The 25,299-nt window shown below is 35.7% G+C and overlaps 4 protein-coding genes across 9 annotated transcripts; 3 read left to right on the forward strand and 1 right to left on the reverse strand.

Annotated features, from left to right (window-relative positions):
- The first annotated feature begins 3,349 nt into the window (after positions 1-3,349).
- On the forward strand, positions 3,350-4,765 carry LOC130721072 (snakin-2-like). Its single transcript, XM_057571804.1, has 3 exons — positions 3,350-3,550; positions 4,181-4,217; positions 4,323-4,765. Exons 1-3 carry the CDS (start codon positions 3,470-3,472, stop codon positions 4,502-4,504), a joined length of 300 nt encoding a protein of 99 aa, XP_057427787.1. The 5' UTR covers positions 3,350-3,469; the 3' UTR covers positions 4,505-4,765.
- Positions 4,766-8,457: 3,692 nt separating this feature from the next.
- On the forward strand, positions 8,458-9,647 carry LOC130718732 (gibberellin-regulated protein 1-like). Its single transcript, XM_057569355.1, has 3 exons — positions 8,458-8,838; positions 8,988-9,042; positions 9,325-9,647. Exons 1-3 carry the CDS (start codon positions 8,761-8,763, stop codon positions 9,504-9,506), a joined length of 315 nt encoding a protein of 104 aa, XP_057425338.1. The 5' UTR covers positions 8,458-8,760; the 3' UTR covers positions 9,507-9,647.
- A 5,191-nt stretch (positions 9,648-14,838) lies between these two features.
- LOC130718171 (uncharacterized) lies at positions 14,839-20,210 on the forward strand. 6 transcript variants are annotated; one of them, XM_057568682.1, is made up of 13 exons: positions 14,839-15,262; positions 15,493-15,686; positions 15,786-15,843; positions 16,204-16,310; positions 16,402-16,633; positions 16,726-16,882; positions 17,080-17,146; positions 17,259-17,304; positions 17,440-17,497; positions 17,575-17,686; positions 18,061-18,396; positions 18,678-18,872; positions 19,734-20,210. In XM_057568682.1, the coding sequence occupies exons 1-13, from the start codon at positions 15,154-15,156 to the stop codon at positions 20,094-20,096; spliced, it is 2,034 nt and encodes a 677-aa protein (XP_057424665.1). In that variant the 5' UTR covers positions 14,839-15,153; the 3' UTR covers positions 20,097-20,210. The 6 variants fall into 6 exon arrangements, with proteins under 6 accessions (XP_057424665.1, XP_057424663.1, XP_057424668.1 ...); XM_057568680.1 differs by having other exon boundaries at positions 14,863-15,262; positions 17,437-17,497; XM_057568685.1 differs by having other exon boundaries at positions 14,864-15,262; positions 17,590-17,686.
- A 1,627-nt stretch (positions 20,211-21,837) lies between these two features.
- Positions 21,838-24,585, reverse strand: LOC130718173 (AP-2 complex subunit sigma). The gene is made up of 6 exons (XM_057568687.1): positions 24,403-24,585; positions 24,221-24,319; positions 24,095-24,145; positions 23,764-23,937; positions 23,142-23,201; positions 21,838-22,096 (listed from the first exon to the last, which is right to left on the reverse strand). Exons 1-6 carry the CDS (start codon positions 24,403-24,405, stop codon positions 22,055-22,057), a joined length of 429 nt encoding a protein of 142 aa, XP_057424670.1. The 5' UTR covers positions 24,406-24,585; the 3' UTR covers positions 21,838-22,054.
- Positions 24,586-25,299: the final 714 nt, after the last annotated feature.

A 25,299-nucleotide genomic window follows, 5' to 3' on the forward strand; every position in this document is an offset into this window, starting at 1 on the left:
GTAGATCCCAACCTCAAATTTGAGGTTGAGCGCAAGAAAAAGCGAAAAAAAAGCAACTCATTGAGCGCTAGGAGAGGGACCGCCCCCATTGCCGAGGCCTCGTCTTCAGGGCCTAAACCCTTCAAAAGGAGAAACTTAGAAAACAAAGAGAATCAGAAAAACCATCATTAATGCGACCAAAACAATAGGACGCTGATTATACCAATTAATTTTTTGAAGAACTTATCAACTTCTCAAGCTGCAAGAAGTATTAGTTGAAGTGGATGGTCAAAATAATCAATATACTAAGCATACTTACATTCTCGAAAATTTACAGAATCATTGAAGTCAATCTAGCTAAGAATAAAAATGTTTTATATGAAAATTTGTATAGATGGCAAAAAAATAAATTACTTAGAGGCCGTGACTTCTGTTACCCCTAGCTCTCTGATACGTCCATGCATCTTTAGTTCCACACAATAACTTTATATTTCCGGATTAAATTAAGTACTCACTTCATAACTTTGCCTCTCTCTTTTTTTTTTTTTTTTCATATATACATCTTTCTCCTCCCAATGTCTCTTTTTCCCCTAGAATAAGGATTGGAAATAATTTTTCCCTAGCTTTTAATTTCCATAATATACAGCTGGGGTGCCGCCTCATCCAGCTGTCCAGGGTTGGCTACAGCAATCATTTTCCAACTTTGAGCTAAATAGTTCCTTTCTTTCTTCCTCCTCCTATTCCACTCCACATACTTATTGCATCCAATTCCACATATCACCATCTCCCAAAGCCAAACTTGACGGCCAAACATACCCAACTTTTTCCTCTTCTTACAATAATAATAATTCACCACTTGTAGTTTCCATCTACATGAACAACAACAAAATTGAACTCAATAATGGAACCTAGAGCCCCATCCCATCATATATATGACCCTCCTTGGGTAGGGCCATCAACATATACATAAATTATAGAGTTAATCCTCTAATTGGTCCCTGTGGTTGTGTGGCCGTCTGAAATTAGTCCCTCCCGTAAAATCTAAGTCCTCGTGTTTGAAAAAGTGTGTGTAGCAGGTCCTCGCCGGAGGGACTAATTTCCACACACTTTCCAAACACGAGGACTTAGATTTTACGGGAGGGACTAATTTCAGACGACCACACAACCACAGGACCAATTAGAGGATTAACCCTAAATTATATGATTCAATGATCCATGACAATCCAGTTGTACTATGTAGCGCATATATAGCTAGCATACTCTTACCCCGTCCCCTACACCAGTTACCAAAAATAGCATAAGACATTAAGACGTACATACACACCAAAAATAGCATAAGACATTAAGACGTACATACACATTTTCAGTTGTTACACTAACATATATAGTTTTTAATTGATGATGGCCAATAGTTTTAATTTAAAAGTACTATAATATCTTTGGTGATAGTACTAGACTCGTAACTATGGTCTAAAAATATCAGTTGGGTTAGGCAGGTGTGTTTTCAAATCGAGACACAAACTAAGATAAGACTCGTAGGGTTGTGAGTGAGGCTACCATATTTGTCACAAAAATTAAAAGAAAACCATACATGCGCTCAATTTAATTATCCGTCAAAGCTGGCCAACTGGATTACTGGAATAACATAAGATTAGTTCAGATGGTGCATGGCTGAATTTTTAAGTAAAATCTGGAGTTCGATCAAGTTTTATTAAGAAAAAAATTACTAATAGAGCTAATCTCATCTTGATATATATATATATATATATATAAATATATATATATAAATGTTTCTAACTCAATCATGATTATCTACTTTAAAAAATACAGAAAAAGAAAAAAAATTAACGAACTAGACTTGACCCACCAACAAGCAATTATATTGCACTACTTTACCAGCTCTAAGAGCAACTCCAACGCTGGTTTCTTAACCAGGTTGGAGGTGCTAAGAAACCAAGGGCCAGTTTCTTACCCATTGGAGCAGGGTTCCTTACGGTTCCTTAGCTAAGGAAAAGTGGTCAGAGTTGCTTCTGCAAGCAACTCTGCTTTATCAGTTTCTTAATTAAAATATCATACTTTCTCTCACATTCACTTCCAACAGATTTCAGAGGGAAGAAATAGTAGAAACAGATTGCATGAACTACCTACAATTTTATTCAAACAATAAAAATAGAAAATAATTACAAAGCTTCAGAAGATTAAATTTTTACAAAGAAAAATGAAAAAAAAAAATTACAGAAGCTTGTAGAAGGCCTGCATGTGCTTGAGGGGCGATCTTGTGGCGGTGGCGGAGGGTGGCGCTTGAAGAAGGCCTGCATGTCTCCGATCCAGTGCTTGAGGGGCGATTTGGGTCCAGATTGAAGCTTTGGTGGCGGCTGGGGTAAGTTTTGGTTGCGGTGGTGGGTGTTTGGTGGCGATGAGGAGGCGGTGAGGCGGGTTTGGTGGCGGTGAAGGTTGTTTGGTGGCGGTGAGGTGGTTTTGGTTGTGGTTGTGGGTGTTTGGGGGCGGAGAGGTGGGTTTTGTTTGAGGTTGTGGGTGTTTGGTGGCGGTGAGGAGGGTTTGGTGGCGGTGAGGAGGCGGTGAGGTGGCGGGTCGGAGGCGGTGAGGAGCCGGTGAGGAAGAAGAGAAGAGGAAGAAGAAAAGAAGAGAAGAGGAAGAAGAAAGGGGAACGACGCTAGGGTTATGAGGGAGGGAGTGATAAGGAAGTATTTATAGTGGATGACCGGGTTAGCCGGTCATCCAACCGTTTGGGACCGGTCCAGACCGGTTTTGACCGGCTGGACCCGGTTTTCTGCCCGTTTGGGCTTTTTTTTTTAAATTTTTTTGAATTTACCGGTTTGACCGGTTTTCTTACCTTTTGTTTTAAATATTAAGTAAATTTAAATTAAATTCGTATAAATATTAATTAAATTATTTTTTAATTAATTTAGTATTAAATTTTAAATCTAAATTGTGTGAAAATAAATATTATTAATTTATGTTGTATGGTGGGACACGGGTGGGACCCTTCAAATAGTAATTTAAGAAACCATGGGTTGGAGCAAAATCTGGATAAGTTTCTTAGGGGTTTCTTAAGTCTGATGTGGCAGTACGGGCCCACAAAAATAGTGCAGAATAGTGCAGAATAGTGTGTTAAGAAACCAGATAAGGAACCGAGGGTTGGAGTTGCTCTTAATATCTGGAATTCTGGATGCTTCCAAATTGCCTTTTCAGTTTCCATTACCAAATAAATTCCCCCCTCACCCTTCATTCACCAACACCAACTTTCAGATTCTGGTCTCTTCCGCGTGTGCACCACATCACAATACAATACATGTCCCACTTAATTACACATATATCAATTCGTATACACCTTGTAATTGACACCTTGTATATATGTTCACATTCTTTGTGCTCTCTCTCATTCACTATAAATACCGGCTACCTCTTCCTGTTTCTCATTCCAAACAGTTACCACCATCTTTAAGCTTCCCCTTCACTACAGCTAGTCATGGCTCTCTCTAAGCTTCTAGTTGCATCCCTTCTCGCATCACTTCTCCTCCTCCATCTTGTTGATGCTGTTGATCAACAGGTATATTATTAATTTAATTATCCCGCTTCTTCAATTCTCCCTATATATGTAGTATAAGTTAGTAAGCAAGTGAGTTCAAATAGTGGTTTAATAACTTTGTGTCTTGAACAAGTGATAGAGTGTTTGATTCACAACTCTTATAAATAAAAATAAATTACTGATTAACCTCCTACCACTTAGTGCGCCAAGTTTGCTAAATGTGGGAAAAATTAGTCTCTCATTAGCTATGATTGTGAAATAGCGTGGTTATCTTAGTAATTGGTGATTAGTTTATAGGGTTGATTTAAATAACTCATGTGGGTTCCTCTTTTTGGTTCTCAGAAACAGAGTTAATTGCTATTATTCTGTTATATAACTAGGCCTAGCATAAAAATGTCCTCATATGCTTAAAGTTTTAAAAATACTAAACCACTTTCAAGACATTCTGAAAACATTCTAGCATAAGACCTCTTATTAAATATTAGAAAAAATTAATTAAAATAAATATGAAAGAATTTATAAACTTAGTTAACATCATTATACTATATTAATGTTATCCTATACATGAATTTTGATCAATTTAATATTTTTTTTATTAATTTCTTGTTTTTTCGTGCTTGTATAACATGATTTTATACTCCTTAACTGCAGGGATACGCACAGACGCTGGGTTCTCTGAAGCAAATAGGTACTTAGTCAATTAAAATGATGCAATTTCTTCATATACATATACAATTCTATGGTTAATTAATTTGAATTTGATGATGATATTGTTTTGGATGTGAAATTTCAGATTGTAAAGGAGCATGTAGTGCTCGGTGTCGTTTATCATCTCGTCCAAACCTCTGCAAGAGAGCCTGTGGAACTTGTTGTAAACGGTGCAACTGCGTGCCACCTGGCACTTCTGGAAACCATGATGTGTGTCCCTGCTATGCCAGCTTGACCACCCACGGTGGCAAACCCAAGTGCCCATAGATACAAACACTTACATAAATAAATAAGTTTGTTTGTGTGGAGTCAAACATGTTTTCAATTCCTGTTGAATCATCGAGTGTTAATTTATAATTATAAGTTTGTTTACTACTTTAATTTACTTACAGAATTAATAATTATGTTGTGAATTTATAGCCCTTTTTGTGTGTATTGTATGTATGCTTTGCTTGTTGTATTGTATTATTTGTATTTGTACTGCCTACAATTTATATGTTAATAAGAAATTCTGAGTTCGTCTTTTTATTTCAAAGATCTTTTATTGTCTTTGTTGCAATTAATAAAGATCGAATGCAGAATTATCAATCATCCTATCCTAAGTAAGAAATAAAACGTAACGTATGTTCATTTTTAACCCTTGGGTTGTGGCTCTTAGGCCCAATACGCTACGATCCATTATTCTATTTACTCCGAAAATCAAACTGATATTATTATGAGGGTACAGAGAGATTGAACAAAAAAATAAAAGAGAGGTGAGAGAGTTTGTTTTTTTCAAAGTGGAAATATCATTAGCGAAATCAAGGGGTCAAAGACAATTAATTATGTACATTACCATTAGTGTTGTTGGTACTGTTTTAATTTCCAACTAGACACGTGGAAAAAAAAAATTCTAACATCATATCCAAAAACTCTAACACGTTTTCCTCTTCCTTAATCTCTCATCTCCAACCTCTGATCTCCAAGTTCCTTTCACAGCATACAGCCTTAAGTCTCATAACTCCAACACGCTTCCCTCTGCCGCCGATGTCAAAATTGAACTTCCAGCCTTGATGTTGCTACATGGATGACCAAGAAATGAGTACGAGTATATGACTTTTTATCGTCACGACATTGTGGAGATACAGGCAGAGCAAGAGCTTCGTGTTGATAGGGGTAGGGCTCTAAGACCATGGCAGAGTACAAAATTTTCATAACTAATTTCATAAGATTAACTTGCTTCATTATAATTTCTTCATTTGAAAGACCTCTGTTGCTTTCGTTGTGGTTTTTTTTATAGGTCAATGTTAGTTGTTAATTGTTAGTAAATTAGTTTTGAATTTCACTTCTTCATGTCCAAGGTTCTCTTTCCAGAGTAATATTGCTTGTGTAGAGAGGTAGTTTATTGTCTTTAAGAATGGATGAAAACTCGTCATTTGTTAAGGATAAGGATAGAGGAGATACATTCAATCTTCGATGGAAACAGAATTACAGGGGAAATGGTACAGAATAAAAGTCAATGTTAAAATTAATGGTGTCCACATGTTATTTTTTAGTTGGAAAACAATACCAACAGCATAATGGTATGGCATATAAGTTTTCACCTTACAACATATTGAACCAAACCATCTAACTTCAACGGCACCTCGATCTTCAATCCAAACAGTATTAGGAAACTTTGAAGAGTTCTTAGCCAAGATAAAATTTTTTTTCTTCTCTAGTTTTCGTGATAATTTCATTGACAAGGACCCATGGAAAGTTTTCTGATTTTGGAGAAGAGTTTGGGAGATATACATTTCAAAAAAGAAGGATATGTTAGGGAGAAGATTCGTCTTGGTCAGATTCTTAACATTTCAGATCTAGCAACCATGCAAAGTTGGCTTGACTAGATTTTCAATGGAGACATGAAATTACATGTGAATACTCCAAAGCATTCGAAAATAAATGCAGGTGCTAAACTACTAGATGAATCAAGGAGAGCAAGCTAGGGTTGTTGATAAGAAAAAAAGGTCGATACGTGAAAGGCAAGGGAGTCAAAGCGGGTAACCCGCCCCGCACTCAGTCTGCCTTAAAACAAGGAGGTAGAGCGGGCTGACCCGCTTGAGATGTGGGTTAAAATGGTGTAGTATGCCCCACAAAATGGCAAGTTTGCGAGCGGCTTGCACAAAAGAATAATATAAATAACTTTTTGGACTATGAAATGATCTTTTGCTTAAAATATCAAATTTGGCCCAATATAAAAATTGACTTTGGAATATAAATTGGTGATTTTGGCCTATTATTAAAAGTCATGGCTCCACTTAATAATAACTGATATGAATTAGACATACTAAAATTCATAACCAACTCCACTCAATCATAAATTCATAACCAACTCCACTCAATCATAAATTCATAACCAACTCCACTAATCCATCCATGTATCAAAACCTATTATTATTAATCTAAGCAAACACCAATTAAGTCGCCAACATCACACTAAAACATTAAAAGTTAGAAGTTAGAACCAAATTAAGTGGGATTGGAGTACATTTTTTACTGGTAGGGTTGTTGTTAGCTGCGGGTTCATATTTGGTAGCTCAACTCGTATACCCTTTTCAGGTTTACGGGCTTGGTCCACGGGTCAAGCTCACTTTTACATCCCTATGTGAAAGGTATCCAAAATGTGAATGATCCATTGCCCAGGGACGTTGGATACCAATATGTGAGGAAACCATACTTTCAGGCTTTAATGTATCTGTTGAGGAAAGAAAAGGCACATCTCGATTCAGATAGTACGATAGAGCGAGAAAGCACGAATAAACCACACAGAATCTTTGTTCACGCAGTTCGGCCAATTATGCCTACCTCTGCGGCTATAGAGTAGCTATAGCTCCCTTTATTGATTCTCAATAATCAATTCTATTTACAATAGCAGTTTCTATTGCTATGTGCCCTCGCACACCGCCAAATTGCGGCGCACTTGCACACCACTCAATTGTGGCGCACTCCGCACACACCTGGTGCACACTAGCACACTTTTAGGGTTAGGGACCTTATCTATTTATAGGACACTACTAACTCTAGTATTACAAGATAAGATAATCTAAACCAATAAGATAGAATCTTATCTAAACCCATAAGATAAGATAGAGTCTTATCTAAACCCATCAGATAAGATAGAGTCCCTCTAAACTCATATCACAATCCTCTTAAATCAAATACAAATAACTGATAAGATAATGAGTCAATCCCAACAGTATCGAAGAAAAAGAAATGATGCAGAGAATAACAATTTAGATTGGAAGGAAATGGACATCTATATAATTGGATTGAAAAACTGAGGATGATTGGGCTGAAAGGAAGCTTATTAGGAAGGTTAAGGGATGTAGATGACATCCAAAGTTTATAGAAAAATTTAATTCTTGGAGGATATAAGTCATTAGAAAAGATATATGAGATATAATTTAATATTATTAATTTAGTGTATGAATAATTAATGATATCATTAAGCTCTCTGATTAGTTTCAGTTTCTTCTGTACACTTGCTAGCTATCACTTAATTGTCACATATTTTCCTCTCTTTCCCGTTAAAGTACGATTCACTATTCTCAAATGCAATTCACTAGTATTGTGTTTGTGCTATGCATAGCTGGTAAGGACGCCACAATTTTATACTCTAAAACAAGAAATTACATAATTGTTTACAAAATTTAAGAGAAAAAATTAATATTAGCATTGATCTCTTGCTATTCGGTTTTGAATATATGACTTATAACAATTTTTCCTGACAATTTTCACTATCGTTCACAAATAATTATTATGTGTAGTTGGCTCATTAATTGACAATAATGGTTAATCAATTTAAATTCAATTTTTTTCTCACTTATAAATTAAGACAAATTCAAATTAAGTGAGATTGAATGATGTTAGAACACTTAACTATTACAAATATCATATTTTGTTAAGTTTTTACTTTTTATAATACTCCCTCCGTTGATCCATTGGAGACAATTACTCTTATTAAAGAAAACATATAATGATAATTAATGTATCGATTTTAAGAAAAGTTATTTAATTAATTGATATGGTAAAATAGTTATGCAACATCAATTTATGGAAATATCTAATATATTTGAAAAAGATATTTATTAGTTTTTGAAACAAAATCCAAAAAAATAGGTGGAAGTGGAACACATGAGAATATCATAAAATAGGCCACCAAATAAATTTACTACCATACTGTATCTCATTTATTTACAAGTGATATTAATTATGAATTAAATCTCATTTATTTGACAACTCATCATGATTATGAAGTTATAACCTCTGTATTTATTTGGATTTCAAAAATAAATAAAAAAACCTCTGTATTTATTTGGATATGTATAACTTCTTTGATTGTTTCCAAAAAAAAAAAATAAAAAAAAAAAACTTCTTTGATCGATGGAATTAAATTCTTCCGCGTGGGCCATAGTACGACAACATTTATCTCCTCTATATAAGTCTTTTGAAGCCTTTTGAGCAGGTGAAATCAACACAAAAAGAAATCAAACCTTCAAGCCATGGCCATCTCCAAGACTCTGTTCGCTCCAATCCTCATTTCTCTCATCCTTTTGCACCTTGTTGAATCAAATGCCAGGGTACCTAAATCTATCATCTTACTTGAATTTATTTCAACATTTTTTTCTTTGCATGCAAATCTCAATTATATGTTCACTTTATTTTTTTTTGCCTGAATCAACCTTCAAAATGATGAATTGATGAGATATATATGCTTCTTAATTATCAGATGGACAACACCATGGTGGAGAGCCCAAGTCCAAGTCCTTCCTCATCAATCATGGGTACAAATTCCTTGATGCATGTTGTGGCAACAATTAATAGTTTCTTCAAAAATCAAATGTGTTTGTTATATCAGAAAATGTTTCTTCAAAAATCAAATGTGTTTGTTATATCAGAAAATGTTTAATTTGTGATTCTTGAATCCAATCCCCAAATCTGATTGGGGAGATACGGTTTTTGTTTTATATTTGTTTAATTAATTAAATTGATGGAACTTAAAATGCTGCATCATTAAATAATTCATTCACCAAGAAATTGATTAATTTTTTCTGCTGAATTTTTAGATTGTGGCAGCGCTTGTGATGAGAGGTGCAAGTTATCTTCAAGGCCAAATCTATGTAAGAGAGCGTGTGGGACTTGCTGTGAGCGGTGCAATTGCGTGCCTTCGGGGACTTACGGTCACTATGAAGAGTGTGCTTGTTATGCCAACATGACCACCCACGGTGGTAGGCGCAAGTGCCCTTAATCAATCGTCACATAATAATTCATCTATGCATGTGATTCTCTCAAAATTGATGTATTAATATGAATTCAATTGTTATTCATACATTCAGTTGTGATATGTATGTAATAATCCACCTAAAAATAAAGTTTTCTTTCTTCTGAAGTACGTTTCCTACTTTAAACCGACTTCTATTTTCTTCATATTTTTTTGGAAATTTCGAAGTTACTTGCAGTAGTTTATTCTCTGAAGATTTTGGCCTTATAGTAAAGAACATTGCTCTCATACCCATATAAAAATAAGCTGTTGATACCTTTAATTTGAGTGTATTGTTCAAAATATATTGGATTAGATTGCAACTTATGAAAATTTATTACAGAAAATTATATAACACATCAAGACAAAAAAATAGAAGTATAATTAATTGCAATGCCAGTATTTTTTTTTCATTTTAAAAAAAAAAACTAATTGTAGAAATATTTTTCAAACATATATATTGAATATACCGTCATTCTTTTGTGAAAGTTTTGGATTGTTGACTTTTCTGTTTGAATCACTGACCACGGTAGGTCAGATGACGTAACTCATTTAAAGTTTGGGCGGAAATTGTGTCATCTATTACTATCTCCACAAATTAATGTTGAACAAAGAGCATAAACAAAAGCAACAAGACCGCAACAACAGCATGAACTAGAGGACTTTGAACTTTTTGAAATATACACAACTTTTACAACTCTTCATTCTCTTTTTGTCAAGTGGAAAAGACATTCAGAAACAATAATACAATGTTTTTTTTTTTCGCATTAGATAGAAGATGTAAAATTTTCTTTGTGTTTAGGACTTTAGGTGAAGGAGAGAGATGGAGAAATCTTAGTATATACTACATTTTCAAGGAAGTTTGAGCATAGACATGTTTATTAAACTTGAACTTGCAGGGAAAGGATGGTTTGCTAGTTGTTACACAAGTCCAACACATATTCTTTTTACCCATCCCCTACTCTAAAGGCACACACTTTTTTCCCTTAGGCCCTTAAAGTTCACTCCAGTGCGATCATGAAGGTTGAACTGTTGTAAAATGAGCTTCTACAACTGGCAAATTATCTATACTCCACAAAACCAATCTAGTGCCCTACATAGTGACATTCATATAGTTTTCTGAATTCAACTTATTGTGTTTTATGAGTTTCATTCAATTTTAGAAATAAATTTCATTGGTCATTATTTAAATGAAAATAATGTAAATAATAGAAGGAACTTAATTCAAGTTATTTTTCCGTAAAAAAAAAACTAGCTACCACCTTTTTTTTTGGTCAATAGCTACCACCTTGTTTTCGGCAAAAGCATCAAATTCAAAAGAAGCCCAAAAAACAGGCCCATGAACACAAAGCAGAAGGGGACAAGCCCCAAACCAGGCCCATGAATACATCATGGGTTTTGATTCCGCAAAAGTCAAGAAAATTTATTTATTATTTTTTTTTCCAAAAAAAAAAAGAAAATTTATTTTTATCCTAATCCAACAACTTAAATCCATTGGCATTTTCACCTAAGAAAATCACAGAACTCATCCTAATTAACTTCAATCAAAAGTTCAAAACATACATTTCTTCTAAAATGCTCCACTTGTTCTTGTTTATAAGTTACTAATAAACTTTAGAAATCTTTCATGTTTATTTATATAAGTCATTTTAGAACATCTATGAAGTACCAAAATTTGTTGTCCAAACATACTCTCATATATAATGCTTCATCTTTAATCATCTTACACTAAATAATAAATTCTTAGTTTTTCAACAGATCAGGTTGTTCTCTTCAAAATTGTAAGGGTTGAAGTGTTGAACTAGATAGTAATAGTATTACCCATGGTTGTCAATCTCTAGAGATTACCTAATCTCGTGGAGAGGAGGTAATCTCGTAACGTAATCTCGTAAGAGATTACCTCGTGCAAAAATGATATTTTTAAAATTATAATAATGATTAAGTCACACTAATAGTACTAGAAATTATCCAAATTATCTAACAATGAAAATTAAAATCAAGCATAAAATTACCAAATATCCAAATCTAAGGTACATAAGTCATAACAAATTAACAAAATATCAATGCAAGTTAGGATAAACTTAAACAAATAAGTCAATAGTCATCCAAATTTAAAATCCTACAACACCATCGAATTTAGAACCACTAGAATCATCATCACCATCAAGTTCTTCCTCATATGAGATAGACATAGACCCTCCAACATTAAGATCAAGGACCAAATTCTCACTGTTGTCTAGAACTAGTTCAATGAAATCCACAATATCATCATCACTATCAATCTCATTCTCCTCTAGATCTACCTCTTAAGTTAACAATTCATCATCAGATTGAAGTGGAAAGAACGACAAAGTTTAGTGGAAATAACGACACAGAGGAGTGAAGATCCTAAAATTTGTGGGTTAAATGCCTGAAATAGCTCTGGACATAACATTTTTTGACATTTTTACAAAACAAGCTAATCTCGTAATTTCGTGGTAATCTCGCGATATTACAAGAGATTAAGAGATATCTCGAGATATCAGCCGAGATTTGAAAAAACAGTTATTACCCCCGTTAGTCTCGTTTTTTGTACGTGATATCGTAATCTCGTAAGAGATTAAGAGATATTTCTAGAGATTGACAATAATGATATTACCTATCCTAGCCTTTAGAATGAGTAAACAGCCATTTTGGTCCCTGATTGTGTTCACTTATGATGGACTGGTCCTCATACTTTGGAAATGGTTGTTTTTCATCCCTGAATGTGTTGCCGTCGGTCAAGTTAGTCCTTGGTTCAGTTTTCCGTTAGTCCTTGAGACGGAAAAATCCAAATGGCAAGTTTTTTTTCCACACAAGCGTCCTACGTGGCACATTTTCATTTTCCCTCCTAAAAAATAATGTCAAACTCGTCCCTGACTTATGCTTCTTCCTCTAGCTCTTCTTCATCATCATCATCATCATGTTCATCTTCATCATCCTTCATCTTCTTTTTCTTATTAAACCCAGATTTTCTTATTCTTCATCCCTACATCTTCATTTTCTTCATAAACCCCAGATTTTCTTTATTATCATCTTCATAAAAAATCTCACATCGAAAACTCCTATCAAAAAGAAGATAAATCCATAAATCCACAAAAATCAGCCACCCACAACCCATAGTAATCATCAGATACAGAATACATAAAACGCAACAAATGACATTTTAATCAAACACATTGCTAGACACAAAAGAAATAAATTGATATATTGCATATACCCCCATATACCCAGCACCCAAAAATGTGCAGCAAACAAATTGATTGAAAGAAGGCAAAAACCATTGCTTACACAATTACAGCAACAGACGCAAGAAAGCTTCTTCCAGCAAGTACTGTAACACACTATAGTCAAGCTCAAAGCATATTACTTTGCTTTGTCAGTTAAGGCTACAAGTGATTTGAGCTATATATATTTTGCAAAAGAAACTGATATCATATATTAAGAGTTAGAGGAAAAAATTCCTCCCAAATTACACAGCAAGGGAACAACAAAATGACAGAGCAAAATTACTGGTAGATGAAATTGAAGGGGAAAAACGAAATCTGGGAAAAGACTGCAAGGATTACTGGTAGATGAAATTGAAGGCTTCTTCAACGAGGTGTAAGCACGATGGTTTCAGAAAATCACACTATGGTTTGTCAAAATCAAAACCCCCTTCTTCTTCTTCATCCTCTACCGTCTCTGCAACTTTGCTTCTTCTTCACCCAACCACTGTTCATTTCAAAACCAAGCAAAAACCACCAGATCCAAGCCTCATTGGATGTAAAGATGCATTGTTGACCCAAAAGATGCAAAATTTGGAGGCATGGGTCGCGATCTGGTCCCGATTGCGTGGTGCATGTTACAGTGGTGCGGATCTGAGTTGAGGCAGGTTTGGAGGAAGGAGGAGAAAAGAGGATGAACGTAGGGTGAAGGGAGAAGAATGATACAGAGGGTGAAGGAGAGCATGAGAGGCAAGGGGCGTGATTGAAATGAAGAAGATAATGAATTGATGATGATGAAGTCTGGAGAAGATGATGAAGATGAACATGATGATGATGAAGAAGAGCAGGAGGAAGGAGAGAGAGAGTGTGTGGAAGCTTGAGGGACCGGTTTGACATTGTTTTTACTTTTTAGGGAGGAGAAATGAAAATGTGCCACGTAGGACGCTTGTGTGGAAAAAAAAACTTGCCATTTGGATTTTTCCGTCTCAAGGACTAACGGAAAACTGAACCAAGGACTAACTTGACCGACGGCAACACATTCAGGGATGAAAAACAACCATTTCCAAAGTATGAGGACCAATCCGTCATAAGTGAACACAATCAGGGACTAAAATGGCTGTTTACTCCTTTAGAATCGGTACTAGAGTGAATATGTGGTCATCCTTTTGATTTATTTTATCTTTATAATACATTATTAGTATTATTATTATTATTCAATAAATTACTCGGTGTTATGATTCTTCGTGTCTTGCCAGCTTTCATTCTCCCATCAGTTAGACTAGCTTTTGCCTTGTTAGTTACTCCTGCACATGTTGACTTTGTTATCACACATGACCTATTACAGTCGGGTTAAAGTTAGTTAACTTAGTATGTGTACTAATGTTAATGTTAGGAGATACTTTCAACACAAGGAGCTGTTATCATGGTCCCACCAACCATCGGTTCTGATACCACTTGTTGGGGGAGACAGGGGAGTTCATGGGGCTAGAAATAAGACACCAAAAGATATCGACGCCACATCTTAATCCAAAACCTTAAGACATTATGTTTATGAATCACATCAAAAGTCTTCTTCTCACTTATACTTAACCAATGTGAGACTCAAACTCCGCACTTAATTCTCAACAACTAGTAATCTAGTGAGGTTAACAAAATTATTTTTATAAATTTGAGACTAATAACTACCCTTAACTAATTTTCTTTTTCCTTAATTCACACGAATTAGGTAAAAATACATATAAAGTATAGAGATTAAATGTCAATAGTATGTTTGGATGGACAATTTTATACAATTGAAATTTGAGCACAACTGACTTCAAGTTTCCGGTTTATCTTTCACCTCTTCATAGGTCGAAGGTCCGAACTCCTTTGGCATTAGTATAATCTCAGTTAGTGCCCCACCCGGTAGTTTGAAGGTGTTTTCTCTCCGTTCTACTACATGAAGTAGTGCCATTTTTGTGAAAAAAAACTCTAATACCAAACATGGTGTTAATGTTTTTTGTGGTCTTTGCTTAGTTCCATTCTCAACAAACCATCCCCTCTAGTGCATGAAATTCAATGCCCACACACAAAATTTGTGATGCACACAATAAATACTCTTTTCCATTTCCTGTGAATTAGATTTCTCTCTCCTGTTGAGTCTATCTCAACTTTATTTCACAAAGAACCTGATTCTCTGAACACCAAGCCAGTAATTGCTTTTTCATCCATCCACCTTCTTTTTCCACACAGCAGAGCTTCAGTTACTGCTATAGTACAACAAACAAACCATCTCATTCCCATACCCTTTTTGTCTCTCTCTCTCAAAAACTCTCTGAACCTTGCTCTTCCACTTCACCTTCACTAGAGAGATAGATCAAACACACACACACACACACACACACACTAACACATTGGTTCAGTTGTAGAAAATGGACAAGCCTCGAAACGTGAGGTGTGGAAGCAATGTGTTCTCAAACTCCAACAAACGACGACACGTCAAGAAAAAACACATCGGAAGACCCAAAAAACTCTTGGGTGGTAAATTGCGCAACACTATCTCATTCTGGTTTTTTCTGCACAAACAAACAAACCCCATTTTTCCTCTTGTCCTTGTTTGTTTGTGCGTGTGCACAAGTTTCTTTCATTTTTTTATCAGATAACAAAGACTTCAGTTTGCAGATAACGCTTCTCTGTTCTTCTTCTTCTTCTCTCCCCTCTTCTTCATGTTTATCTTAATTGTGGTTTTCCTCTGTTCTTCTGAGTGATAGTTTTCTCTGCTGCTATTCGTGGGGACCTTCAATTCTCGGCCAAATCGAAGAAACTTAGAAGCTTGAGTGCTGTGAGCATAGCATTAACATCAAGCCAACAACACTGCCAAATGGGGTACAATGTTTCTGAAGAACAAGCACACGACCAACCTTCTTCTTCCACTGTCAGCAAGAGATTTAAGATTCCAAAGAATGTATACATCATACTCTGTTACTACACTTTTTTCAGTTCATGGAGTGTCTATCATAATTATGATTTTGTGTTTGGTTTGTTCTTTCTGATGACTCTGCAGTTTTTGAATGGCTGCAATGGTGTTCATCATGCTGTTGTTCCACGGAAGATACGTTCAGGTGTGTGTGGATTTCAAATTCAAAGGCAAAGCTTTTGTGATTGTTTTTTCTGCACTTTCCTTTCTATTCCTCTCTGCTAAACTCTAGACGATTTTGGATTGTAATTGAAGCAATCCCTGAAGCTTTTTGCTTTTACTTTATTATAATTGCTAGACTTCTGATTGGTCTTTATTTCTTCGTTTATGAATTAAGATATCTCTTTCACTCTTTCCACTGAGATATTACAGCTTTTGATTATAACCAAGTCTTGTTTGTTCTTTCCAATCATGTGTACAAGTGGAAAAGATTATTATCAATATTATGGTTTTCTTTTGCTGAAAAAGTATCAAATTTTTTATGCTTTCTCCTTTTAAATTACAGCTATGAAGAAGCGAAATCGCGAATCCATCTTACTTGATTCAGAAAAGGTGAACCATAAGATCAGTGGAACAGAATCTACAGGAAAGGATAGTGTAAAGAAGTCCAAAGTGAGAAGATGCTAAATTCAAAACTTGACATTTTCTTATGGTTACTAGGCATTTCTGTTCTCACCTTTTACTTGGAATTTTGCTTTTGTAGAAGAAACAAAGAATTAACCCAGATTGGTCCCCAAGAGGAGTTTCTGTTTCTGGGCCTATCACAAAAGATGAAGAAGAGGTTGCAGAGACTCTGTTTGCCTTGGCTGGAATGTTTCATAACAATGGCTCCAAACATAATGTTGAAGGATTTGAAGGACTTCAAGGAGAACCAATGCCAGAGAACTCCACAGTTTTGCAGGACTTGAAGGAGCATGCTAATGTTGCTCTTGAAGGTTGTTCTTATTCTAACCTGCAGAATGATTATTCTATCTCCCAAGACACTTGTCTTAGCTATTAACTCATGCATTTTTGCCATAATATACAGGCTCAGCAACTGCTCGAGGTCCTGAAAGTTCACTCAGAGAAGCTTCAAGAATCAGTTCTATAAATGAAACTAGTGGTCAAGAACAGGCTGTGGTGGTGAAGCGCGAGAATCGCAACAATGTTGCTTTGCCGAACTCTGAGTTATGTCTAGCAATGGGGTGGGTGTTTTTCTGTTGCATTCTGAGTTCTTTATACTTTTCAAGTCTTTTGTAAGCATGTTTGTACTTTGTATTAGTTTTCCTTTTCTCAGAATCAATTTTGAAACTCATAAGCTACTGACAGAAACTTCATCTTATAATTGATTCGGACTCCAGAAGAATTCCCAAACATTACATGCTTTTTCATCATGTTTCAGATTAAATATGACTTTGCAATCACGGATTTCACAAATTGAGAGGAAACCAGATGTGAAATTTCAGACGGTATGCATTTCAGCTTTCAGTCTTTCACTGTTTCTACTTTAAAGTGTTCTACCAAAACTTCTTGTTTATGAGCTAGCACTGATGTCATTGGTGTTATCTGTTCTGATTTCAGGCCACAGACGTTGATAGTAAGCAGAAACAGGGACAATTAGGAAATGGTAATGCTCCCTCAAATATCAAAATGTCCTTTATTGTTAGTGGTGAACTTTTACTTAGGTGACTAAAGTATAGGCAAAAATATTTTACATCAATTTGGCTGATTCTTTAACAACTTTCTTTTCTTTTTGTAGAAGGTCTTACATTGTGGCCAAGCTTTTCTTCTGTAGCATCTCCTAGCCAAGCAAATCATCAGTAAATTTCTTTCATTCTACTCAATTTTCTGTAACCTTGTTTCTCCCCTTCTTGTTCTGCTTGTCAAAATCTGATAGATTTTTCTTTTCAAGGACAATTGCTGCTAAAGCTCCTGATTGGTTGGAAGCTGCTATCTGTGCCTCCAAACATGATATGATAGAAACTTCAACTTGTTCTTCTAGTGGGAAGGTACGGGCTCACCAATTTATCACTACGGCTGTTTTGCGCACTTGGTGTGTGTTCGGATCACCATTGTCACAATTGATTTTGGATAGAGTTGATTATAGTTCAACTGAGTTGAAACTGGAGTGATTTATGTTTGGATACATTTATGAAAAGTGATTTTCGTAAAGTAATGTGAAATCCAGTTGTTAAATTTTGAGACTGAAATCAATTCTCCAAAATGTCTCAAACATCTACATTGTCATCCAAAATCGATTTCACTCTGAATTGATTATGAGGTTCCCCGAACACACTTGCCTCTATAATGTTAAAATCGCTTATTCCTAAATGATGCTTTCCACTGAAATAACAATTTGTTTTTGCCAATAACTAACCTATAGCAGATTTCTGAAGTTGCTACTCACAAAAGATCATGGAAGAGGTGTGCAGCTCATGTCCACATTAGTCATTACATCAAGAGTTTAGAGGTGCCAAAAGGACAAGTTATCAAGGAACCTGAGATTTATGAATGTCATCAAATGAGAGCACATGAAGGATCAAAGCATGGAGTTCTTTTGGAAGTACATAGCTTGAACAGAATGAGAAATGGAGTTCCTTCTGCTACTGTGAGGAACCCTCAAGAAAGCCAGAACTGTATTCTTCAGCAGCAGTGTCATTATGGTGACATATCACTGGCTGCTCCAACAACTGAGGTGTATGGTACACAAAAGCAGCAAGTAAGCTTAAGTTACTTGTGGTAAATGGAATTCGGATTCCCTGCAGCCAAGGAATCCGAAATTCATAGAAGTCAGGAGGCCTTAACCGTTTGACCTTTGATCGGGCGGCTCTGATTTAGGTTGATTTTATGTGTACAGTTTCCTCTTTAGATCAGAGCCGCTTGATTAAGATCAGACTGTCACGGACCCCTGGGTTCAGTGAATGCATGATTCTTTGAGGGCTTGAAGCCTCCCCTTTCCCCCTTCTTCCTCTTGCCCTGATGACTATCCTAATCATGCAGAGTTTCAACTTCTTGTCGTTGTCAGTTGGAAGTGATGGGTTAAAGGTTGACAATAATTACAATAAAATTGAGCCATTGTCAAAGTTTCAAGTGCCTTATTTGCAGTCACTAGCACAGCAGTATGGGGTCATGCCACTTCATAGTCAGTATGCCTCGACTTCTTACCAAACTCAGCTTTCAGTTGCAGCTCCACAGGTATTAATGCTTCTTGGTTGTTGGAGACTTGGAGCTCAATTGATCAAATAAAATGGACTCCAAAATCTTGGTCCAAATTAGGGATGGAAATAGGCTAGAGTTTGTGTAATTAAGTTTAACCTACTTAAAAAATTTAAGATTTAAGTTTGGTCTATCATATGCTTTTTTAAGTCATGGTCTGACTCCTTGAAAGTTTGGTCAGGTCTATTTTAAGGCATGTTCCACAATAATAAACCATCAAACTTTTGTATACATAGGCCAACAAGCTTATAGGTCAGTTAGCTAAAATACATTAAAGAAAATTTATATATAAATTGACCAACATAATTATAGGTTAATAGGCAGGGTTGTTTTGACAGCATAAGGCTTAACTTATTTAAAATTCTACTTTACTATTTAAATATGTCATAAGTTCACTTCTAAATAGACATATATTTCTTAACGATAAGATGTTTAAATCTATAAACAAATAAGTATATGATTTTACAATATTAAAATAAAAAGCTAGTATAATAAAAGAATAAATTCCTATAAGTTAAATTTGTTTGAATACACCGACTTGTTAGATTTATAAGGCTTTATGACTGGTCCGAGACTAGACTTTTAACTAAATAGGTTTTTGACAAAGCCTTAATCTTGTCTATTTATTAATGTGGTCTGAGTCTGATGTAGACTAGGTCGTAGGTCCCTATGAAGAGTCTGACCTATTTCTTTCCCTAGTCCAAATGGCTAAAATTTACTGCTAAAAATGAAAACTAATCTTAACAACTAAAAACATGCAATTTGATGTCCTCATAAATATGCCACCCTTGATCTTGTTATCATACTAATAGTAACTCCTAATGCTTTGATTGACTGCAGGTTCGGTTGCAGCAACCTCATTATAATGGTAGCATGATACGTGGAACTCAATATAGTTCAACAGTCTCAAGTAAACAAGAGCAGCAAAACTTTTGGGGGGTGCAACAAGCAGCTCAATCCAGGTCTGCTGTGAATTGCAATATTATTAGGACCCAATATCCTAATTGGCAAAGTGGAAGGAACCATCACTCTTCTGCAGGGAGTCCATGTGTCCAAGCAATCATTCCCCATTTCCCTGCTTCACAAGAAATATTTGGATCCAAGATTACTTCAATTTCAATCTCTGGGAAACAGCAGCATCAGCAGCTCATTCCCCCCATCCAAGACAGGTGGGCTAGACCTACCTCTCCTTTTTGTTTGTGAAGAAATTAGGTACAAACTCCCAAAGAGTGGTACAAGTACAGCATTGCTTCAAGTGTAATACTCATGTGATGAGCTTTACAAGAATGCAATTCATCGTTTTATTTCTAGGCTTAATTGCACTTTTGGTCCCCCAACTATGGCCTTCCTGCGAAAATCGTCCCTAAACTTCAAAATTAGCAAAACTCGTCCCTCAACTATACACACAGTTGCACTTTTGGTCTTCCGTTAGCATTCCGTCAGAAATCTAACAGATTGGGACTAGTGACGGAGATAATCCGTCACAATTCACAATCCAGTCACCAAATTTCTTCATCTTCCTCAATATAACCACCACTCATCCTCCCCCTCCTCATTCCTCACTTTCTCCATCTTCATCAACCTCAATCCCTCATCCTCCCCTCCCTTCTCCTTTCATTCCTCTTCACCACTACCTCCCTCAACCATCAACACAAACTCTCCATACTGAAATTGAATTGGAGCGGATTGCTGGAGAGAAAGGGGTTTTGGGTTTTTCTTCAACACTCTTTGCAGATCCCATTTTCTCATCTCCTCATGAAATTAGAAATCCATTTCACAACCCAAAAGAAGGAGTTGCAGACCTCTCCCTCCATATCTTCATCTCATCTTTCTCACTCGCACCTCTCCCTCCACCGAACCCACACCAGCAAACCACAACCCAGAACCACCTCTCCCTCCACCAACCCCACCCCTCCCCAGAAACCCAACCGGAACCCACCCCAAACCCCACCCAGAAACTGAGCCCACAAACCCCTTCTTCCCTCTCACAATAGATCTACCATAACTGAGAAAGGAAAACCAGAGAAGAAAATCCAAGACTTTTTTTTTTTTCAAATCTCAAACCATTGTTACAGATACAGCTTCAACCTATCATATGGTGTCTGGAGAGGGGGAGCTCGAAGCTTGTAACCCAGAAACCCGACCAAAAACCCAGAAACTTTGAAGCTTTGAACGAGAACCATGATCTACAGAAGAGGAGGAGGAAGAGGAAACGGATTTAAGTGAGCTTCTTTATTTTTTCAATTAAAATACTATTTTTTCTCAATTTTATTTTTTCTTTATTTTTTAATTCATTTTTAACGGAATATTCTGTTAGTTTTCTGACGGAATGCTAACGGAAGACCAAAAGTGCAACTGTGTGTATAGTTGAGGGACGAGTTTTGCTAATTTTGAAGTTTAGGGACGATTTTCGCAGGAAGGCCATAGTTGGGGGACCAAAAGTGCAATTAAGCCTTATTTCTATATGACCAAGTTTTGACGAGCATATATAGGAAGCAGCACAAAACTTGCGAGTTACTCTTGTGGATTTAACTAGTAAAGTGCATATTTAAAAACCTTTCTACCATTGATTTTAAAGTCAGAATCAGTTCTCAAGAGAAACTTCAGTGGGTAGCTTCTGATTTTCAAAATTTATTCCGAAGAAAGAGAAGTTGATCCAAAGATGCTGACGTGAGGAATCACACGATAGTTACATAGCAACAAGACCTTAAACTTGAAAGAATCACGCTTAAATCTACTCATTTCCTAGGACACCCAGGGCTCAATTAACTGATGATAAAAACATTAACCACACTTGTTCACTAGCATTTCTTGTGTATCATAAAAAGCAATCATTTTGAATATGCTTATACATTATAGTTATTTAAAGTTATTTTTCTCTGGAATGTTACAAACCACCAAGAAGTGCAAAGAAACTCTTTAACAAACAAAAGAGACAATGGAATAAAGGTTACAAGAAAACCTGATCATATGAATGTGAATGTCTTCAATGTATTAACACAAGCCGAGTAAGAAGCCTAGGCAGAGCGTGCTGAATACATGGCTCAAGGGAAAATATTTTCAAAATTCTGAATCACAATTGAAACACAAGAATCATGCCAAGTGCATGAGAAAATTGTGAGAATCTCCCAACCACTATGATTCTGCAGAAATGTAATATTTCACTCTAGTTTTTCCAGTTCCCCCATTCTCTCAATGATAGCCTGCAAGCACAAAAACAAATTTGTTAATTGTTATGAGATTGAGGTTCTGTCTCACTTTCACTGGGTGCATATGATGCACAGTTGCACACTAAGCGACGACACAAGAATAATGTAAAATTTACTAAATATCTTCTATCTAATGCAAAATTCATGCAGCGCAGAATGGTCATCTTAAAAATGAGTTTTATTTCCTTAAGAAACTATCATGATTCATGAAAAAATGCAAACTTAAATCTGATCTTTGCACTCAGGGATTCGTCATGGATTTGTTGTCATTACAGATGTCAGATGGGCGACATGAAACATTGCACAAACCCACAAAAGCACAAAGCTTAAAATATGGAAACATTTGTCCGTATCCACCGATGATTGCAGCAGTGAGTGCTTTTGAAAGGGAGGAAAAGGGTTAGTGGCAGGGTAAGTTGCAGTTGTTTGCATTTTGATAAGGGCGAGAATGAGGAAGAGGGTCAGGACTCAGGATGGATAGGAAGAGAGTGATATATTGTCTTTAAATAGTGTTGTGGTGGGACAAAGTTGTCCAATGGTTGAGTGAATAACAATTTTATTTTTATTTTTTCTGGTCCCATCCATTTTTGAAATCAAACAAGAACAAAGAGTTTCATTTTTTCCAGTGCATCATTTTTTAGAAAATCAAACGCACCCATATAACTAGGCCTGAAATCACAGGGTAATAACACAGTTTGAAGTTTAAACCTTACACTAGTAACCACGTGTCAAAAGCTTAGTGCCTATTTATTTTAAGAATATATTTTGTTTTCATTTTCTATTTCCACTTTTTATTACAGAGTATTACCTTGTTTTTACTTTATTTCCTGTTTATAGATATTGGTATAAGAAAAAAAGAAAACAAAAAAATTCATTATTTCAAATCTTTTCAAAAAATAATTTCCTATATAAATATCTGAAAATAGAAAGCAAAGTGAAAACCAGGAACCATTTTTGAATTGATATTAAAAATAGGAAATGAACATAGAAAACACTTTCCCAAACTAAACAAGCCCTTAATAACCAAAGAAATGCATACCTTCTTGCTAGTTTCTTGCAGTTCACCCGCTAGAATGAATTCATCAAGTATAAGATAGACCTTTAAGACAGATAGGTAAACCACATGAGCAAGGAAACAATAAAAAGATAATGCAAAATCGCAAACAGTATTGTGATCAATAACTTGTACAAGCCCAACCCTCAACAATGATGAACTCTACTTGAAAGAAAACAAAATGTATTAGATACAACATGAAACTAATCCCCTAGTGGATGATAATGTAACCAGTAGATAAAGTTACATTTGAGGTATGGTCTGTTATAAACTCAATAACACATTGTTAATATAACAAAAGAGGCAGAGAATACATGAAACTGGAAATTTCCAGTGATAATGATCAGTGCAGGCTATGCTTAGCCAATATTCTAATACATGCTCAAGAGTAATGCAGCAGAAACCAGATAAAGAGCAACAATAGAAGTCAAATAAAGCACAACACTGTAACTAGAAACTTGAGAGGATAGACATATACCTAAACAATCACAGTTATCTCATATAACAATCAAATACAGGCTAGGAATTACCCGTCTGAAACCGGAAAAAGAACGAATAATATGATGGAATAACACACATCAGAATGAGGTGTTAAATAAGAAGAAACCTTGTGGAAGTTAAAAACCAAATCCAGCTCGCACACATTGCTAAAGAAGTGATCCAATATTTCGACAAATAAATGGATGCACTCTAAATAAGCCAACTCATTATCAGTGATGTCAACACAGAGCGAGAAAAACAAGCCAGCATATCGCCTGTATATTATCTTGTGGGTACGAAACTGCAAGAGATGTTACCCCAATTGGTTAGAAGTTAGAACACAAACAACTAACTGCATAGCAAGTCGATCAATAACTCAATCACACAGAGACAAAGTTCTCATTTCTATGAAAGCAAAGCAAAGCAAATAATACTAAGTCTAATTGAAGAAGGATGACCTCAACGAAATTGGTGTACTTGGGGTCTCTGTTTACAACTAAGCGATGAACCTGAAAAGGAAAATTAAAGAAAATTAATTAGGAACAGGAATGGGGGAAAAATTGAAGACATGTTATGTTACCTACCTCGTATTCGACCTTGTGCTTCTCGGAATCCTCGAGAGGAACGTAGTATTTGGCTAAACGGGTCTTCCCCTGGCGATTCTGCAACAGAATGAATCGGATCTGCGAATGCGAAAAAGGGAAAATCAGAAAACGAAGAATTGAAATCGAACAGAGAATGAGATCAAATAGAATACAATGAGTACCATTTGATATAGAAATCGATTTGCAATTTAGGGATTTGGGGGAAACGACGTAGCCCCGCTGAGGTTGTTTTCAACTGCAACTGCAAATGCAAATGCAAAGGGACGATGATGATTTTATTTGATTTGATTTGATTTGAGCAACCACAACCACTTTGTTTTCCAGCTCTTTTTCTTTTTCTTTTTTATTATTTTCGCTAAATTGATTGATTTTGATACAATTCTTGAGACGAGGTTATTGTGTTCTCTCCTGCCTTGTTTGACTTTCAAAGTCCACATTTCATAATACATTGTCTATACAATCACCAAATATCAAGTTTTTAGATGTGCATGCTAAATTCCTCCTTCTTTTCTTTTGTTGCATTTTTTTTCATGGAAATTGATTTATAAAATTATCATTTTTAACGGTCTATTGTAAATGTGGTTAGATTTTTTATGTTCGTTTGGCATTGAAACGAACGGGAAAACACATTCTAGCACATTAATAAAGAAGCGGGATTTTACCGCATTAACTCAAATATGGATTAGTGTTGCGTTAACTTTGATTATTCGGGAAATTGCTTACTCATTGTCACACACTTATGCATTGTTTGATAGAACCTAGTTTGTGAAAAGAAAAACAAGGATGGCGAGAATTAAAAAAGAGAGAGGAAAATCAACATTGTTTGATGGGCGAGAGATGAAAAGATGGGTCCTACAACTTTTTGAGGTCTCTCCAAAATCTCTAAACCGAAGATAAAGGGAGAGGGAGAGGCCGAGAGGAGGATCTTTACTTTTTTGAATTTGTCAATTAATAGCGGTCATGCACAATGATATAAACGATGAAAATGAATCAAGATTCTCTTGAATAAAAATACATAATATTTATTAAATATTTTTAAATTAGCTTTTTAAAGAAGT

This window comes from Lotus japonicus, chromosome 5 (genome assembly GCF_012489685.1).
Source record: "Lotus japonicus ecotype B-129 chromosome 5, LjGifu_v1.2".
Taxonomy (NCBI): domain Eukaryota; kingdom Viridiplantae; phylum Streptophyta; class Magnoliopsida; order Fabales; family Fabaceae; genus Lotus; species Lotus japonicus.

Bases quoted from the DNA above. Each gene is read 5' to 3' on its own strand.
- LOC130718732 (XM_057569355.1), top strand. From the start codon at position 8,761: ATGGCCATCTCCAAGACTCTGTTCGCTCCAATCCTCATTTCTCTCATC. The intron at 8,839-8,987 runs GTACCTAAATCT...CTTAATTATCAG, and splicing joins TTGTTGAATCAAATGCCAGG to ATGGACAACACCATGGTGGA. The intron at 9,043-9,324 runs GTACAAATTCCT...CTGAATTTTTAG, and splicing joins TCCTTCCTCATCAATCATGG to ATTGTGGCAGCGCTTGTGAT.
- LOC130718173 (XM_057568687.1), bottom strand. The intron at 24,146-24,220 runs GTAGGTAACATA...TTTCCTTTTCAG, and splicing joins AGCACAAGGTCGAATACGAG to GTTCATCGCTTAGTTGTAAA. The intron at 23,202-23,763 runs GTTTCTTCTTAT...TCTGTCTTAAAG, and splicing joins TGGTTTTTAACTTCCACAAG to GTCTATCTTATACTTGATGA.
- LOC130721072 (XM_057571804.1), top strand. From the start codon at position 3,470: ATGGCTCTCTCTAAGCTTCTAGTTGCATCCCTTCTCGCATCACTTCTC. The intron at 3,551-4,180 runs GTATATTATTAA...CCTTAACTGCAG, and splicing joins TTGATGCTGTTGATCAACAG to GGATACGCACAGACGCTGGG. The intron at 4,218-4,322 runs GTACTTAGTCAA...GTGAAATTTCAG, and splicing joins GGGTTCTCTGAAGCAAATAG to ATTGTAAAGGAGCATGTAGT.
- LOC130718171 (XM_057568680.1), top strand. From the start codon at position 15,154: ATGGACAAGCCTCGAAACGTGAGGTGTGGAAGCAATGTGTTCTCAAAC. The intron at 15,687-15,785 runs GTATACATCATA...ATGACTCTGCAG, and splicing joins GATTTAAGATTCCAAAGAAT to TTTTTGAATGGCTGCAATGG. The intron at 17,498-17,574 runs GTAAATTTCTTT...AAAATCTGATAG, and splicing joins CCTAGCCAAGCAAATCATCA to ATTTTTCTTTTCAAGGACAA.